At 47.5% G+C, this 13,220-nt stretch overlaps 2 protein-coding genes and 2 long non-coding RNA genes across 5 annotated transcripts; 2 read left to right on the forward strand and 2 right to left on the reverse strand.

Annotated features, from left to right (window-relative positions):
- Positions 1 to 317: 317 nt before the first annotated feature.
- On the forward strand, positions 318 to 2,867 carry ACOT13 (acyl-CoA thioesterase 13). Its single transcript, XM_014537143.1, has 3 exons — positions 318 to 329; positions 477 to 706; positions 2,638 to 2,867. Exons 1-3 carry the CDS (start codon positions 318 to 320, stop codon positions 2,792 to 2,794), a joined length of 399 nt encoding a protein of 132 aa, XP_014392629.1. The 3' UTR covers positions 2,795 to 2,867.
- Positions 2,868 to 3,275: 408 nt separating this feature from the next.
- On the reverse strand, positions 3,276 to 4,231 carry LOC106725577. The gene is made up of 2 exons (XR_001361461.1): positions 4,185 to 4,231; positions 3,276 to 3,962 (listed from the first exon to the last, which is right to left on the reverse strand). It is a non-coding gene; the product is annotated as an uncharacterized LOC106725577 (long non-coding RNA).
- On the forward strand, positions 3,720 to 4,861 carry LOC106725578. Its single transcript, XR_001361462.1, has 2 exons — positions 3,720 to 3,794; positions 4,017 to 4,861. It is a non-coding gene; the product is annotated as an uncharacterized LOC106725578 (long non-coding RNA).
- Positions 4,862 to 5,940: 1,079 nt separating this feature from the next.
- LOC102255972 (chromosome unknown open reading frame, human C6orf62) lies at positions 5,941 to 13,214 on the reverse strand. Of its 2 annotated transcripts, XR_001361460.1 has the most exons (6): positions 12,015 to 13,214; positions 10,527 to 10,703; positions 9,289 to 9,411; positions 8,586 to 8,720; positions 6,869 to 7,294; positions 5,941 to 6,551 (listed from the first exon to the last, which is right to left on the reverse strand). XR_001361460.1 is itself a non-coding variant. In XM_005863144.2 (5 exons), exons 1-5 carry the CDS (start codon positions 12,141 to 12,143, stop codon positions 7,169 to 7,171), a joined length of 690 nt encoding a protein of 229 aa, XP_005863206.1. In that variant the 5' UTR covers positions 12,144 to 13,214; the 3' UTR covers positions 5,941 to 7,168. The 2 variants fall into 2 exon arrangements, 1 of the variants encoding a protein (XP_005863206.1); XM_005863144.2 differs by having other exon boundaries at positions 5,941 to 7,294.
- Positions 13,215 to 13,220: the final 6 nt, after the last annotated feature.

Below are 13,220 nucleotides of genomic sequence, written 5' to 3' on the forward strand. Positions count from 1 at the left end.
GCCCGCGGGTATCGGTGCCAGGAGCTGCGGCGAGGCAGCAAACTCGGGTGCTAAGCGGAGGGTTTGCACCTAAAATGAGCTTATTGCATAACTTTATTAACTTTATTATTGAATTACGGGGTTTCTTCGTTTGTTTTTAAAATTGTTTTAAACCATTGGTTACTAAGTAATTTTAAAAATGACCCTGTGCAAAATCTAGGGAACATCCAAATTAAACCTATAATGGACTAGCAGATTCCCAGGGGCCAGCTGGCCTCGTTGGTGCAGAACTTCCCAGGAGACAGTAAGAGGTGCCAGGCTGCTGTGCATAACACGGAATGTTGATTTCTGCCAGGAGTGGAAACTAGCGAAGACTACTATTGTTTTTCCCTGTATGTTCCTTTTTCTTTAAAGTTTCCATAAGGGTTAACTTCTGTCCGAGAGAGATGGGTAAGATTGACTTTCTGAGTCGCCTTTTTTGGGGTGACTCAGGTTAGTCCAGGGCCCACAGGGTGCTCACCATCCTTTCCTTCTGCATTCAGGTGACGCTGGTCTCGGCGGCTCCTGGGAAGGTGACCTGTGAGCTGAGAGTCGAGGAGGAGCACACCAACAAGCTGGGCACGCTCCACGGGGGGCTGACGGCCACCCTGGTGGACAGCATCTCCACCATGGCTCTGCTCTGCACGGAGAGGGCCCTGCCGGGCGTCAGCGTGGACATGAACATCACGTAGGTAGCCGCGCTGCACTGATTGGAGATGTGCCCTACAGTGTTCTCGGCCTTGAGTCTAGAAGTAAAGGAACTAATTTCCAGGTCCCGTGTGTACCAGTAGTAAAAGGAAGGGACCTAAGCATTTGAAAAAGCAGCCCTAGCAGGTTTGGCTCAGTGGATAGAGTGTCGGACCACAGACTGAAGGGTTCTGGGTTCGATTCCTGTCTAGGGCATATACCGCCATTGCCGGCTCAATCCCTGGGCCGTGTGGGAGGGAGCCAATAGATGTCTCTCTCACATGGATGTTTCTCTCTCTGTCTCTCCCTCTCCTTTACACTCTCTCTAAAAATCAATGGAAAATATCCTCGGGTGAGATTAACAACAACAAAATTTTTGAAAAAGCAAACATTCGGCCTCTAACACAGATGCTGGGGGGGAAATGACCACAGACTCATGGCTTCTGTTTCACAGTCCTGACGTGTGTTCAGGACACGTACAGGTTGAAGAGAACGTAAAGAAAAAATGGAGAAACCTCCATAGACACCTCTCCTCGTGACAAGGTGACCACAGATAGGGTGTCTCCGAGGCGCACAGACAGGCTCTGCAGGTTTGACTACCCAGTGTGGGAGCAGCACCCCGAGGGCAGGCTGCCACTCCCTGGGGAGCATGCCTGCAGGGGTCACACGTTCCCAAATGTACCGACTCAGACTCAGCTCCAGCGCTAACCAGCAAGGCTGCCCAGCCCTGTCCAATGGAAGTGCAGGGGCCAGGGCTGGAGTTTCCAGACAATTGCTTTTGCCTCCAAACTAACAGATGATTCTTTCCCCAGGGGACTGGCAAGGGCTAGTGTGGGAAAGCCATGAGGGCGATGGAAATGCAGTTATTAGGCCTGTGAGCAATCCAAGCCTTTTTATCAGGCTTGCGCGGCGTCCAGTCCCTTTTCACTATGGAAAGAACCTAACGTGAGGGTGCAGTAAGTGAATCCAGGGTGAGAGGCACATGTTCTTTTGAGATGAAGATGATGGAGATGTCTGCCTCTCGTGCCGACGGCTCTGCCTTGAGTCTGGAGCAGAGGCCTTGTTCCAGCCTAGCTCTGCTGGGCACCATCTTCTACCATAAGACACGGCTGCTCTCACAACCATGGAGAGTTTCTAGTGAGACAATTTTGGCCTTTCAGAGTCTATGTTGACAAAAGTTTTGGCCTGACCTTCAAATACTAGTGACTTCCTGCCCCCCTGGCTCAGCTCAGTGGTTGAGCGTTGACCTATGAACCAGGTTACGGTTCGGTTCACATGCCTGGGTTGCAGGCTCGCTCCCCAGTGGGGGCAGTGCAGGATGCAGCTGATCAATGATTCTCTAATCATTCATGTTTCTCTCTCTCCCCCTCTCCCTTCCTCTGAAATCAATAAAAACATTTTTTTAAGTGAGTCCCTTGAACAGAAACTAGGACATAGTCTCGAAAATACACTATAGATATTTCAAAAATAAATGAATGACAATTTGTGAGTACAGATGGGTTGGAAGTGTCTCTCTTAAAATAATGTGTACACACAGTTCATCACCAGGACTGTAAGGGCCCTGTATTAATTCTAGCCCTTGTATAGTCATCTTAGAGTGGAGTAGATGCTTAACATCAACATGACACGATATAGACACCAAGTGATACTTCACTTAGCAAGTTCTGCAGAAACCTTCCCCCAGCTCCCAGTCAATGTGAAGTGGGAAACCATGGAAAAAGGGCGGTGCAGGCAAAGACCCTTCCTCTCTTTATGGGAAAAGCAGCCGGTGTGGGTGAGGACCAGCCACTCCCATGGAAGGACAGGAGGCTCACTGGCACGGCTGCTTACTTTCCTCCTAGAAATAGTTCAGCACAGGAAGGCTCTTCGGCGTGCACACGGCTTTCCTTTAAGAACTGCTGTTAACTGTATGCCAAATTGCTTCCTTTCAAGGTACATGTCACCGGCGAAAATAGGCGAAGTGGTGGTGATAACAGCACAGATCCTGAAGCAAGGGAGGACGCTGGCCTTTGCCTCCGTGGACCTGACCAACAAGACGACGGGGAAGCTGGTAGCTCAGGGCAGACACACCAAGCACCTGGGGAGCTGAGGACAAAGGCCTCCCCACCCGGCGGGGTCGCGGGGGACGACTTCATGTACCTAATAAATCAGCACAACCAGAAGCAGCCGAGAAATAGTGTTTTTAGGGGAAAGAGCAGAGACCATGTGGGATGGCGGGTGGCTCCTTTTTTTTTTTTTTTTCTTAAACTATAAGCCTCTTCAGTGTTAGCTTCTAACCGTATGTATGCTACTGGGATGAAAAATTCTTAGCTCAGTGTTTTGAAAACGCAGGCAAAGAAACAAACAGGGCCACTTTGAGATAGAATTACCTTAAAACTGACTTCTAATATTAAGCTAAAGGAGAAACAGAAATGGTTAATCCTTAATGGTTAATCCTTCTCAGCTTTAAGCAAAGAAACAAACGGCCACTTTGAGATAGAATTACCTTAAAACTGACTTCTAATATTAAGCTAAAGGAGAAACAGAAATGGTTAATCCTTCTCAGCTTTAAAATGCCATCTTACATTTCATTTTTTAATTCCAGTTTCAAGATTATGGAACTTCAGCCCTGGCCCAGTAGCTCATTTAGTTAGAGCATCGTTTCAACACGCCAAGGTTGTGTGTTCGAGTCCAGTCAGGGCACATACAAGAATCAGCCAATGAATGCATAAGTGAGTGGGACCAGTCAGTTTCTCCCTCCCTCTCACTCTAAAAATAAAGATTATGGAACTTCAAAGCAGATTGAGTGATGTGGCCTAGACTAGTCCCCAAGAGAGCTGGAGGCAAAGCACAGAGGATACAAGGGTGCGGTGTGCTGCCCTTCCGAGGATTTGTCACGGGACTGGCTTATTTCCCATTGGGGACGGCATCCGTTAGCCACTTTTCTGGTACCTAGAATAAAACCCTGCAGGTTTCCAATCTCCCAGACTGCACCGCATCAAAAAGACCAAGTTCACAAACTGTTCAGTCCATTTTGCAGTCCTACTGCCTATGCCATGCTTAGCATTTTAGCCTTAATGTTGAGACATTGAGCCGAACAGCTTAGGCAGGTTACTAATCAGTAACCGACGGGAGGGCTCTTCCTGGCCACAGAAGGCTGGCCCACGTGAAGGGAGAAGATACGGAAATCACTCCCCACAGCCATGACGGTCAGGGCAGGTTATGGCAAAAGGCGCCCGCACCCTCCTGAGGAGCAGAAACGGGACACCACCTTGGACCTCAGAACCCTTTAGCCTTAATGTTGAGACATTGAGCCCGAACGGCTTAGGCAGGTTACTAATCAGTAACCGACGGGAGGTCTCTTCCTGGCCACAGAAGGCTGGCCCATGTGAAGGGAGAAGATACGGAAATCACTCCCCACAGCCATGACGGTCAGGGCAGGTTATGGCAAAAGGCGCCCGCACCCTCCTGAGGAGCAGAAACGGGACACCACCTTGGACCTCAGAACCCACAGCAGCACAGCCAGCTGGCAGCCTCGGGGAAGGGTGTAAGGTCACCGGCCAGAATGCAAAAGCCACACCTCGCCAGGAAGAAACTTCACCAGATCAATATGAGAAACTGTCCTTAAAAATTGGCCTGTACTCGCCTGGCCGGGTGGATTCCCAGTCAGGCACATGCCCGGGGACGTGCAGGAGGCCGCCAATGGTTTTCACATCTCTCTCTCCCTCTCTGTAATCAATAAAAGAAAAATAAATTTTTAAAAAGTTGACCTGTATTCTTCAGCAATGCCAAGGTTGGTTACGGTTGAGGAACTGTCCCAGTCAAAGGTGACCAGAGACCCAACAGCCCAATGCAGGGGGTTAAACACACCACCGAGGGCATCCTTAGGACAACGAGCCGAAGATGGCATTCAGGTTGTCACCGTCACACTCCCTGGGCTTCATCACTTTCCTGGGGGACCTACGCCTTAGCCCTGAGGAGTAAGAAACCAAGATGCACCACGAGGTGCCACCAGACTCAAAGGTTTAAGTACGTTTAAAGTTAAGCAGAAAGACAACAAAAACAAATGTGGCAAATGTCAGACTACATGTGGGTAAAGGGCACACAGGAGCTTTCTGCATTACTCTTGTAAATTTTCGAAATCTATTCTACATAATAAAAGCCTAACATGCAAACTCCCCTAGACAAACAGCTCCCTATGACATGACCACTCCCTATGATGTGCACTGACCACTAGGGGGCAGCGCGGTGTTGGCAGTGGATGGGGGGCAGGGGGGCGAGCGCATGTGGCAATGGAGGCACTGCTGGCCCCAATGAGAGCAGGACCAAGCAGGTGAGTGGGCAGCACCAGGCCAAGGCAGGTGTGAGCGGGGCGATTGCCAGATAGCACACCTCCCGGCTCCCAGGGCCTGAGGGAACCAGGTGGGGCCCAATGACTCAGAGGGGGTGCTCGGGGGCCCAGGTGCTGCCCAGGGCCCAGAGGTCCGCTCCCTATGATGTGCACTGACCACTAGGGGGCAGCGTGGTGTTGGCAGTGGATGGGGGGGGGCGGGGGCGGGCGCATGTGGCAATGGAGGCACTGCTGGCCCCAATGAGAGCAGGACCAAGCAGGTGAGTGGGCAGCACCAGGCCAAGGCAGGTGCGAGCGGGGCGATTGCCAGATAGATGGCAAACCTCCCGGCTCCCAGGCCCTGAGGGAACCAGGTGCGGCCCAATGACTCAGAGGGGGCGCTCGGGGGCCCAGGTGCTGCCCAGGGCCCAGAGGTCAGCTGGGACCTGCCCTTCCACACCAGACACTCGTGCTTCGACCTCGACCACCAGCCAGGCCTAGGGACCGCACTCATGCACAAATTTCATGCACCAGGCCTCTAGTTCTAAAAAACTTAAATCCAATGGCTGCTGAAATGCAGAACTTGTTGAATATTAGCTAACAAGTGTAATTCATTAGAGTAAGACAGTTGGGAGCTTGGGCTCTCTGGAACCAGGCAGCTGGTTAAACCCTCCCTACTCACCATGTGAGCTTGGGCAAGCGTCCACTTGTCCACGCAGGGCTGTCAGAGACTTAAGGGCAAGAGCCTGGAACAATGCCTGCCCATGGCAAACACAGCGTTGTTTCACGATTTCTATTCTTGCTGAAATTACAAACCCAGTGGCTGGGTTTCTTCTTCTGAATTTGCTCTTTAGCTGGGGACTGTAACCCTCACGGTCATCAGTAATGCCTTCCCAGAGCCCAGAAAAGAAAGTTACCACTTCACGTGTTGTGTATTCACCTGAATAGTCAGGGAACTGCACCTATTTTATTTAGGTTTTCATTTTTTCAAATTCCAACCCAAAGCTAAATACAATTGGAAACCAGTGAGCACTGTCTGTTCCAAAGGAGTAGGACCATTCAGATTTACTCCAGTAAAGTATGCAACCCTTAAGCAAAGCTTTTCTTCATTTAAAAGAAACAAAACAAAAACAAAACAAAAAGCTATACAGTAGTCTTTCCTTATGTTCATTGCACAAAATGAGTTCTGCTTTTATAACTTTTGACACTCAGTGGTGGTTTTTACAATTTAAGATTTCAACTTCAATAACTTTTTCCTACTCCCAAAAAACCCTTTATAAGTTTTTCTTAAGGATGGTGTAGAAACCAGTATTTCTGCACAATTCACTGGAATTTTTTTTCTTTGTAATAAAAATCTCCTCTTTAAAACCAGAAAAGAAAACGAAAACCAAAAGGCAAGTCCTCTACCTATCCTGGCTTCTGTAGCTACGAGCGAATCGGGTTGACAGCTGCGTTAGCCACTCGAGGCTCCAGATCTGCTTTCCGTGTCTGACTGTGTCCACACAGAACACTTTGTAACAGCAGCCTGGAAAGCGATCTGGAAATAAAACACATATTTATGAGTACCAGGAAACAAACATGGCCCAGTAAAATATGAGGCAAGAATGCCTACAAGTGAGATGCTTTTTTCATTTAAGGTTTCTTTCCTGTGGTTGTGTTTGTTTTTTAAACAACCACTTCTGGTTATTAGAATGAATCTGACAGTGCTCAGGATCAACGGTGATTAGAGCAAAGCTATGAAGTTTTTCAAATGTTATTTATACCTGTTACATTCCCTTCTCACCCTCTAAATACTGATGACAGATGCCAGAGGCAAAACCAGCACAAATGGAAGACCATCAACCATGGTATCACCTGGTGCTTTCAGACACATCGGCATTTCAGTGTACATAGTCCTTCACTTCACATTTTAAGATGCTGACGCAGTGCAGCAAAGATGCAAAGCATCCTCTCACACAGTCTGTGCAGAAGACATCGAATTTGTTAAGTTCTGAGATACAAATGATTAAAAAAAAAAAATCCAGGATGAACAAGTTTCAAAATGCATAGTGTTCTGTGCATGAGTCCATTTTCCTTAAACTCTAGAATAAAGTGGTAAGAAAACAAGAAAAAATTGCCGCTGCATCTGATCGTCTCCACTTGCTGGTCAGCACTCTATTCGGGCAAGTAAGGGTGCAGGTGATCCTCTATGGTGCCAACCGCCCAGTGGGTGAGCTGTTCCTGTGGCAGGTAGAGGCAGATGCTGCATAACTTGAAGATTGTAGCTTTGTTTTTTGGAGTCTGAAAGGGAAAAGTTTTCATATTCTTAATAAATAAGCCTTCAACCTAAGTGCTCGATTGCCACATGAAGTCGATCTCCCCAACTGATAAGCACTTATGGACACGGCAACAAAGCATAGAGTGATGGTTCTTAGCCATAGGCAAGGACCCTGGGAGTTCAGAGCTTTGCCACAGGAAATACAGGAAAACAGAGGACGTGTGAGGACAAATAAACGTTTGAAGGATGTAGGCAGACTGAGAGAGGTCAGCCATAGACCAATCGCTGAAAGAAATCAGGGTTAAAGGCATTTCATGGAGACAGATTTGAAGAGAGCTTTGAAGTCATGTTTGCATACGGAAAGACAGCAGATGTGGTGAGAGTAGAAGCCAGGGGGGAACAGAAATGGTAAAAAATAAAAGATCTAAGCACGAGCACATATAGAGAAAAGAACTAGAAAAAAGCCAAAGTGTTACCAACCAGATCCACGAAACTCTAAGAACTACATTTAAGAAGTTGGATTTAACCATCTAACTTGGGGCAAGTGTGCTAGGTGCTGTCACACAACTGCCAGATCAATCAACCAGACCTGCCTCAGAGCTCACCTTCTTGTCACTGTAGCTTCTCTAAAAAGGGCAGAAGAAAACACAGGTGGCCTTCCTGATTCCTGGCGTCTGTATGTACAGGAGGTTGATATTTAAAATGAAAAAATGTGCCAGGCCCTGGCTGGGTAGCTCAGTTGTCTAGAGTGTTGTCCTCATACACCAAGATTGCGGGCACATATGAGAATCAACCAATGCAAGCGTGAAGTGGAACACATAGATGTTTCCCCTCGCTCCCTCCTCTATCCCTCTCAAATCAATACATGAGAATTTAAAAAATAAAAAAATAACTTTTTAAAAGCACCCCCGCCTGGCCCTTTGCCAGGGAGCTCAGTTGGTTAGAGCATCATCCCAATACTCCCAGGTTGCAGGTTTGATCCCTGATCACGGCACACACAGGAATCAATCAATGAGTGCAGAAGTGGAACAACAACAACAACAACAAAATCGGTACTTCTCTTGCTCTCCCTTCCTCTCTCGCAAAAGCAATTAAAAAAAAAAACAAAAAAACCCACCCCACCCAGTTCTAATAGGCAGCCAAGTCTGGGGACCAATGTTCTAGGGTGAGGCCCAGGAGATCGGCTTCTTGTTCTTTAAATAACTTCAAAAATAATGCAGTGATGAAGGGGCAAAACAGAACCAAGTCACTCGCACAGAAAGCAGTGTGATCATCAGTGAAGGGTTGGAACAGCCCTGTTTGGTCCATGCCCACCTGCAAGTGCTGCCTGTCAATGAAGAGAAACACGGACTGGTTCGGATTGTTGACAACAATTCCAGTCTTGTCCTTGCGGCTCAGTACATGCAGAAACTGTTTTTCATAGTCACCGTGATGAAACTCAAATTTAGCCTAATTAAAAAGCACAAACACATATATGTAACCATACCACAAACGTGTTACACGACGTGACATACATACAGTTGTGCTATTGTACATGCTAGCCGATACGGCTACTGAATTAAAACGCAACTTGAAATTCAGTTCTTCAGTAACACTCGCCACATTCCACAAGCTCACTGAGCACAGGCAGCTAGCGGCCCGCACTGTGACCAGTCTCTGAGACACGGAGCGTCCTCTTCCCCGCCCAGTGCTGGCACAGGACGGTCTGGCATCTCCCACTTCAGGAGTGTGTGGTGCCGGGGAAGAGCTTGCCCACTGCACCCATGACCCCTCCTAAAGCCAACAGGCCAACCTTAAAATTCAAGCCTTCCTCTGGCCATAATCGCAAACATACTGGGCAGCTGAGAACCACCTCATTCTCAAGAGACTCCACAATTCAGTGCTTTCTCAACATTCAAAGGGATGGAAGGGACTAAAAAAAATTCATTACAAAGCATAGCCCCAAGAATTTCCTAAGTCAGACCCTACCAGGAGTTTTCCTTCAGGTGCTCACCACACTTATTTCAGAGCAGAATACCTGAACAGGCCTAAAAGGCTCATCAGATCCCTTCCACCTGGAAAACAGGAGACAGACAATTTTTTCAATGTCGTTCCGAGGCCAAAGAATGAAATCCATCTCCTGAGTACAGCCAATCACGTCCTATAAGGTGACAGAAAGAAAAAAGGAAAAAATCACGTTTATAGAGACATGGCCGTAAGGAGCAGACTCACAAATTATGTGGCCCGACTACAGACACACTGTGCAAGGGCCCAACTACAGACACACTGTGCAAGGGCCCGAATATAGAAACGCTGCACAGTGCGAGGGCCACTGTGTACGATTTCACTGAGGAGGCAGCAACAGGACCAAGTTCTAATTGCTGTCCAGTCCAGTCCCTCCACCAGGTGCCTCCATCAAGACCTGAACTCACCAGAGCAGGTGAAGACTCCACCTAATGCTCAGGTTCTTTGTCTTTTTTTTTTTTAAGTCCCTGAATGTTTATTCCACCCTTCAAAATCAGAACTATTCCCTAGCTGGTTTGGCTCAGTGGATAGAGCATCGGCCTGAAGATTGAAGGGTTCTGGGTTCGATTCTGGCCAGGGCACATGCCCCCAAGTTGCGGGCTCGAGCCCCAGTAGGTGATGTGCAGGAGGCAGCCAATCAGTGATTCTCCCTCTCCCTTCCTCTCTGAAATCAATAAAAATACATTAAAACAAACAAAAACAAAAAAACACACACAATCAGAACCATGTAAGCAAAGGCATCTTGGAACATCTAACATGAAGCCCTGCCTTCCTGTTACAACAGAAGGCTACTGTTGCCAGATGCTGATGGTCCTCTTGGCACAGGACAGCACAGTAATGTCCGGAGGCCATCAACCTCTTCCAGACCAGCACACGGTCATCTCCACTCTCCCCCGACCCTACCACTACGGGGTGGGGGTCAGGGGTCTCTTGTGCAAATACGAGGAATAACGTCCAATGAGTTGCAAAAGGTTGGCAGCAACAGCAGTATCTTCTACTTTAAGTTTCTTATTTATTAGAGACATGACGTTATTCCCCCACAAAGGAAACCCAATGAATAGTAGTAAAAACATTACGGCATAACGCACACCTTGATCAGCATAATCCCACATAAGAAAAGCTATCCATTTGAAGTCAGCTTTTAAAGCGAAATCATGGCCACAGTAACTACACATTCTTGGAGGGTTGGCGTGCGGTGCGCAAGGGGAACTCACTATAACATACGAAACCCAGACTGAAAGCCAAGCTCACCCTTCTCATAGACTGGTATCGAGGAGCATGGAGCTGGACCACGTCCTTCTGTAAAAGCTCCACGGAACTCTCCAAGGAATAGCTGCAATCCCGCACGCCTTTCAGGATATTTTCCTCATAATTATTTGTCATAACTGGTATAACCTCAGACACTTCAAAAAGTGCTGATTTTTTCTTCTAGAAGAAAAAAAAAGAAGTTATCAACCCACTGATAACACACTGCCTTTTAACACTCAGTCCATATTACAATGTCACATACCTTCATTCTAACTCAGCAAAATTCTTAAATGAATTTTTGTGCTGAAAATACTTATTATCCTTCCCAAACCCCAACCCATCAGAATGTTTAACCACATGGTTTTAGAGCATCATGTATCCACAGCAAGTATTTATTTTAGAAAATACTTTTTGCCGTCGTCAGTTTGGCTCAATTTCCATTATTTCTTTAGGATATTACATAACTACAAGTGTCAATATTTGAAAGGGGAAAAAAAGTCAACCAAATTGAGTTTCAAATCCTCTCCATTCACAGGATAAAAACAGGTTTTCTCAGGTTTAAAGAGCCAGATGGTACAGTGGACTGAACATAAAGATCAAATCTACCCACTCACATCTTGAATTTGTTTCTAGTGAACCTGCATTACAATATCGTCAACTAAAATCTGATCTTATCTACTTCAGTCAACTTATTTACACACACAAGCAAGAGAGAGAATGGAGAGGTGACTCTTTGGGACTCCCCAACCAGGGAGCAATCACTCAAAAATGGCCACTTCTGACAGCACCTCACAACGCCACCTGCACCCCGTATCCTGCAGCAGCGAAGGGCTTTCCCACCGTAACCTTCAGGAGTTAGGAGGGTAAAACCTCGGAACTTCCAAACATTAAATAGATACGTTAAGATTACACTTCTGATCTGAAATTAGCTCACAATTTAAGTGCAAAAACCCTACATTTCCTTATATTCATAAACTAATCTCATGTCAAATAAAGATTAAGAAACTGCCATTACTTTAAGCTGCAAAAAACTACTCATTTTAAGCTGCAGAAAACTACTCATTATTTGCTATTTAAGTGTGAAATTCTGATTAAGGCCAAAAATATTTAAACTTTCTATTTCATTTTTAATTTCAGTAAAATTCTTCACTTCTACACACATTAGCCACGAGTATGTAACTGCTCCTGAACTGAATGTGTATTCCATCCGCTTCAGTGCACGCACCAGGGAAGGTACTGCCTCCTGGCCCGAGGCAGCCGCTGCTGGGAACATTCTGATTCCAATGGACCACTCCCAGCCCCCCCACTTATACTTCACAGGAGGCCGTCTCCAAGTCCAGGTCCTCCCTGTGACCCCGGTGCAATGTCCTGTGGGCATCCACGAGTCTACAATGCTGCCCACCCTGGGACCACTCTTCAGGCTGACAGACCCATCACTGTAACAACCTACAAAACCACTCGCGATACTTCACGTTAAGAACTTTAAATTACCTTCTCCTTGAACACAAAGGCAATGTACATCTTGAAGTCAAACTGGTCAGCTAAAGATTCTTTTTTCTTCCTAAGCTGAGCGCGGAGTCTGTTCAGAGCTTGTTTCTTCCGGGAGTTCGGGTCCCCCATTTTGAAATACAGGGGGTACTAAAGCCTTTGGAAATTGTCGCTAAACTATGGGCACTTTTTCTTAAGACTCAAGTACAACAGAAACAAGTCATTTCCCCTGCTAATAGGATTGAATGGCTAAAGTTACAGCTGCAACCCCAAACGGCCCCTCTGGCAATATTAGCAGACTGTCATGCTGCGGGGTCATGAGGCCAAAGGTGCTGCCCTGTCATGTTCCGACAATCTCGTTTGGGGCGGGATGGGAAGAAGGAAGCGGAGGAAGGAAGGAAAGAGAAAATACTTGAACTAATTTTTTGGAAAACACATCTGGCTTAAGGACCAAAATAGAGGCTTTGGGGGAGGGGAAGGGGGCGTGGAAAGCCTCTTCTCAGGATTTAGGTGTGCAATAAACACAGCCGGCACCAGTCCGATCCCAGTCCATCCGGACCTTCCCCTCTGGTTAGAAAAGGGATGATGAAAAGGTTCAGGGAGGGGAAAGGGTGATCCTTGCTTTCCAAATACCAAAAAGGAAAAAGAGGAAGAAGAAGAAAAAAAACCCACAAAAAAACAAAAACAAAACAAAACACCTTCCCCAAACACCAAAACAGGGAAGGCGAATGAAACTGAAATACCCAATCGGATTTTACCCAGCCCGGCCCATGGCTGCAGAACCTGTTAGTTCTTCGCTCTCTCAGGCTTCACTATTGCTACGGATCGAAGGTGCCGGCTAGTGATTACTCTTGGTGGTGAGCAAAGACAACAGTGCAAAATCGGTCGAGAAGGAGGGGGGGAGGCCCAGGGTGTCCCTGCGATCAACTACAGTGCATGCCGGGGGCGGGCAGCTGTCGCCCACAGGAGCCAGGAGGAGAAACCGCGGAGTCATGGCCAACTGCCCCATCACCCACCCCACCCGCGGGCGGCCGCGAACGCTGCTGCCCGGGACCATGATGGCAGGGGCGCGGGGTCGAGAACACGATGGAGGATCGCTCCGGCTCTGCGGTCGGACTGCACCCCGAGCCCGGCTAGGAGCCCTACATGCCCCGAGGGGAGCCTTGCCTAGGGTTTCGCGCCGACCCAGACCGTGGGCATCGCGGAGGC

The sequence above is a fragment of the Myotis brandtii genome, unplaced genomic scaffold (assembly GCF_000412655.1).
Source record: "Myotis brandtii unplaced genomic scaffold, ASM41265v1 scaffold1733, whole genome shotgun sequence".
Classification (NCBI taxonomy): Eukaryota; Metazoa; Chordata; class Mammalia; order Chiroptera; family Vespertilionidae; genus Myotis; species Myotis brandtii.

Coding starts and splice junctions, on each gene's coding strand:
- ACOT13 (XM_014537143.1), top strand. Junction 707..2,637: donor AGCGTGGACATGAACATCAC/GTAGGTAGCCGC, acceptor CTTCCTTTCAAG/GTACATGTCACCGGCGAAAA.
- LOC102255972 (XM_005863144.2), bottom strand. CDS start 12,143: ATGGGGGACCCGAACTCCCGGAAGAAACAAGCTCTGAACAGACTCCGC. Junction 8,721..9,288: donor AGCCTTTTAGGCCTGTTCAG/GTATTCTGCTCT, acceptor CTTTTTAATTAG/GCTAAATTTGAGTTTCATCA. Junction 7,295..8,585: donor TTGACAGGCAGCACTTGCAG/GTGGGCATGGAC, acceptor TTTCCCTTTCAG/ACTCCAAAAAACAAAGCTAC.